At 45.1% G+C, this 4,519-nt stretch overlaps 1 protein-coding gene and 1 pseudogene across 1 annotated transcript in view; both read right to left on the bottom strand.

Annotated features, from left to right (window-relative positions):
* CELA1 (chymotrypsin-like elastase family, member 1) overlaps nt 1–1,691 on the bottom strand; it is an 18,134-nt gene extending 16,443 nt beyond the window's left edge. The window contains exon 1 of the mRNA XM_005869239.2: nt 366–1,691. Within this exon, the coding sequence (XP_005869301.1) occupies nt 366–405 (40 nt within the window). The 5' untranslated portion in view covers nt 406–1,691. The remainder of the gene's footprint in view (nt 1–365) is intronic.
* A 1,061-nt stretch (nt 1,692–2,752) lies between these two features.
* The window catches only part of LOC106726588, a 4,399-nt pseudogene continuing 2,632 nt past the window's right edge, over nt 2,753–4,519 (bottom strand).

Raw genomic sequence — 4,519 nt, 5'->3', positions numbered from 1 at the left:
CCCCCCCCCACACACACGCACACGCATGCGTGCGCGCACACACACAGTGCTTGGGCAGGATTCTCCAGGGGGCATGGACAGCAGTGCTCACACAGCCAGGCACCTGCTGAGGATGTCTTCTTGTCAGTGGGGGTGGTAGGGAAGCCCAGGCCCCTGGTAGAGGCTTCTCTGCTTCATGAGGGGCCTGCACAAGAGTGGCCCCACACTTTTCTATCATGAGCTCCAGGAGAGTAAAATTTTTGCTAGACTTACAGGCAGAGTGTCCTACCTGCTCTGGAGTAGAGAGCAGGTCTGGGCTTAGGGATAGCTTTCTGACCCTCCTGCTCAAATCCCCTCCTAGAACTCAGGCCACATGACCCACTCACCATAAAGGACCAGGGTGGCAAAGACGAGGAAGCTCAGCATGTTGCCAGTGGAGTAGACCACAAGTGGCCCCTTACCATGACCCAAGCCTTTTTATACTCCTCTTATCAGCAGCTTTGCTAACCTTCCTGCCAGTTGGCAGGGCTGCGGGTGGAAGGCAGGGAAAATCACAGGTGACATGGAAATACAAATGAAAAGATTTCTTTTCAAGTAAACTAATTTATGTTATTCAAAGACAGAACAAGGTCAGGGCTAAATTAATTATCTACTTTTAGTTGAAAAGCATCCAACAAAGTCTTTTCCAGAAGTAAGATGGAGAACTTGGACTGGTTTTCCCTTCGGGGTGCTCCCCTAGTAGCGTGTCACTGCCTCACTGTCCTCATTGGCACTACAAGCACAGAGACCTATCCTGTGCACTAGGAGGTGGGGGCAAAAGAGGATTGGAGGAGGGAAGAGTGACTAGCAAGAGGAAGGAAGGGTCAGCAACATCTCCCAGTGCACAGAGGGAGATGGGACGTGTGCATATGTCTGTATACCTGCAGACATAGGTGTAAATGCAGGGAGGCAAAAGCAAAGTAGGTGCATTAGAGAGAACTCTGTGGAAGAGGGTGCTAGGAAACAGGTTTGGGGAGACTCAGAGAGCTGAAAAGAGCTCCCAGAGGACAATGTGGGGGAGTTAGAAGAGGGAGCCCTTGGGATAGCGAGATAATTTGAGGGTTATAAAGGTAGAGGCCAGGGGGAGCAGAGTGGAGGAGTGGGCATGTCCTGCAGGAGGTGAAAGGCTCTGCCCATCAGTCAGTAGAAGAGGAAAGAGGGAGATGCAGTATGCCTTGAGGTAGGCAGAGGACTTTGGGTTGGGAGGCCCTAGAGCAGAGGACTATGGGTGTAGTGGTTTTTTAGGCAGAGGGGAGCCGGGAAGCTTGGAAGTCTAGAGGGAAGCAGCAAAGTCACCAGGTCCCTAGAACTGCAGAATTCAACTTTTCATGTCTGCAGATACAGGAGAGGCCTGGAAAAGCTGTTAGAAGGAGTTCTATACAAACAGTCACCTTTTTAGGTCCTTGAACTAGTCAGGGGAATGTAAACTATGATGCTCAGGTAACCTGGAGGGCTCCCTCTCCAGTCTAACCCCCAGCATTCTAACACAGAGTAGAGCTTGGGGAGGAGGGCTGAGCTGGGCTGGGGACCAGGGTCTCTTTTGTCATTTTCCTCCCACCTCCTACCTCCTTTGGAGAGTAAGGAGACAGCTCTAGCCTTCAGATGAGGAGTTTAAGAGGAGGCTTTAGGGCCTCCTAAAAGTTACCCCTCAACATCACATACTCTAAAGCAGTGGTTCTCAACCTTCTGGCCCTATAAATACAGTTCCTCATGTTGTGACCCAACCATAAAATTATTTTCGTTGCTACTTCATAACTGTAATGTTGCTACTGTTATGAATCGTAATGTAAATATCTGATATGCAGGATGGTCTTAGGCGACCCCTGTGAAAGGGTCGTTCGACCGCCAAAGGGGTCGCGACCCACAGGTTGAGAACCGCTGCTCTAAAGTGTACCTTTAAGGGCAAGGCCAATATCACATCCATCTCTGTATACGTGGCCTAGCTCAGAGAAGCCCAATCTGTATTTGCTTAAAAACCAAAATCTTTAGGTCCTGACCAGATGGCTCAGTTGGTTGTAGTGTTGTCCCATACACCAAAAAGATTGTGGGTCAGGGCACATATCTGAGTTGTGGGTTGGGGTGCATAGAGGAGGCAACGGATAGATGTTTCTCTCTTTCTCTCTCTCTCAAATCAGTAAAAACATATCCTCAGGTGAGGATTATAAAAAAAAGAAAAGAAAAACTAAATTCTTTAACGCCAAAGGGGTCGCGACCCACAGGTTGAGAACCGCTGCTCTAAAGTGTACCTTTAAGGGCAAGGCCAATATCACATCCATCTCTGTATACGTGGCCTAGCTCAGAGAAGCCCAATCTGTATTTGCTTAAAAACCAAAATCTTTAGGTCCTGACCAGATGGCTCAGTTGGTTGTAGTGTTGTCCCATACACCAAAAAGATTGTGGGTCAGGGCACATATCTGAGTTGTGGGTTGGGGTGCATAGAGGAGGCAACGGATAGATGTTTCTCTCTTTCTCTCTCTCTCAAATCAGTAAAAACATATCCTCAGGTGAGGATTATAAAAAAAAAGAAAAATTAAATTCTTTAGGACTACATTTAAGACTCTCACAACTAGTGTCAAATCTACATGCCCCGCATCATCTCCTAGTGGTAGGCATAGATGGTGACTTTGGCCGCACTATTTATTTAGTTATTTAAAAAATTTGGGGGGGGATTTCTCTTCCTTTGAACTGTGACCTCCTGGATCATAGGTCGATGCTCAACCACTGAGCCATGCCAGCCGGGCTCTCTTCTTTTTAATGATGCTGATTGTTTGAGGGCAGAGAGAAAGAGCAGAGGCATCATAAATACTGAGTCTAAATTTTCAATGTGTGTTCTTCTGCATCACACTGACAAGAAGACGACCCTGGAAATGTCCAGAGGGAGTGACACATTGTTGACAAATTTTATGCACCAACATTGACCTTTGCAGTCCCCCTGATTTTCTTCATTCTATTCTTGTGTTCCTTTGCTTTCTTGAGGTCTTCTTCTTTTCATATAGGCCATGTCTTGCAAGTCCATGTTTGGCTTCATTTTTCTTTGCATAATCCAGGGAATCATAAATCATGCCAAAGTCAGTTGTCTTGCCATCACCAAAATGGGTTCTGAATCCAAACACAAAGATGACATCTAGTGTGGTCTTATACATTTTGGCTAGTTTTTCCCGAATTTCTGTCTTGGGTACTGTTGCCTTCCCTGGGTGAAGGATGTCAATGATGATTTGTTTCTGCTGAGGTAGTCTGTTGGTCATGAACTTCCTGGTTCAGATAGTTACTGTGTTATTTATGATAAAAGTTGATCTTCAAGCAACCAGAGAGGAAAGGAGAACCACTCTCCCCTGGCCAATTATATCAACAGAAGGACCCTGGGCAGTGCTGGTGTGCGGGTGTGGCCAGATCAGGAGGCCTACCACACCAATCTCTTCTTCTTTATAAAGAAGACCTTTTAACATTTCTTGTAATACTCCTTCAGCGTTTTCTTTTCTGGGAAGCTCTTTATCTATCATTTGATTCTGAATGATAGCTTTGCTGGATAAAGTAATCTTGGTTGCTTTTCATCACTTTTTGTGCCAATATTTTGTGCCAATCCCTTCTGGCCTACAAAATTTCTGTTGAGAAATCAGCTGTCAATCTTATGGGAGCTCCCTTGTAGGTAACTAACTGTTATTTTCTTGCTGTTTTCAAGATTCTCTCTTTGTCTTTAACCTTGGGCATTTTATTGTTATTATTTTTAAAAGACACATTTGCCTGGCCAGTGTGGCTCAGTGGTTGAGGGTCAACCAATAAACCAGGAGGTCTCAGTTTGATTCCTGGTCAAGGCACATGCCTGGGTTGCGGGTTTGATCTCCAGGAGGCAGCCGATCAATGATTCTCTCTCATTGTTGATGTTTCGATATCTTTCCCTCTCCCTTCCTCTCTGAAATCAATAAAAAGATATTTATTCAGCATCATGATCTAACTACTACATTTAGCAATCAACAGCATGGGTGCAAAAAAATCTATATTAAAATCCTCTGTTAGAATGCTTTACAATTTCCACAGAACATAAACTAAAATAACCTGTTATACAATTAGTCACAAATACAGTCCTTGAGTTTTTGTTTATTTTTTAGAAATAATATATACACCAAGTGGCCAGATTATTATGACCACCTGACATTTGTAGGCTAATGCTGAAGTTGCTAGAGGGCCAGACCATTATAAATAGGGAAGCAGGTTGTTTACCACGACAGTAGAAGTGATTTTTTCTGAAGATATGGGTAAACAACGCGATTTAACAGCCTTTGAACGTGGGATGATTGTTGGTGCTCAGAGCCACGGAGCGAGAATCAGCAAAACAGCCGAAGGCCTATTCGAGCACCTTTGCTGTCTGCAGTTACCAAGATAAAATATCTCCAATTCACACAGGAACACAAGGATTGGACAGTCGAGCGTTGGAAAAAAGTCATGTGGCCTGATGAATCACGTTTCCAGTTGCATCATGCAGATGGCAGAGTGAGAATTTGGC

This window comes from Myotis brandtii, unplaced genomic scaffold (genome assembly GCF_000412655.1).
Source record: "Myotis brandtii unplaced genomic scaffold, ASM41265v1 scaffold29, whole genome shotgun sequence".
In the NCBI taxonomy this organism is placed as follows: domain Eukaryota; kingdom Metazoa; phylum Chordata; class Mammalia; order Chiroptera; family Vespertilionidae; genus Myotis; species Myotis brandtii.
This window is presented reverse-complemented; position numbering and strand designations above follow the sequence as displayed.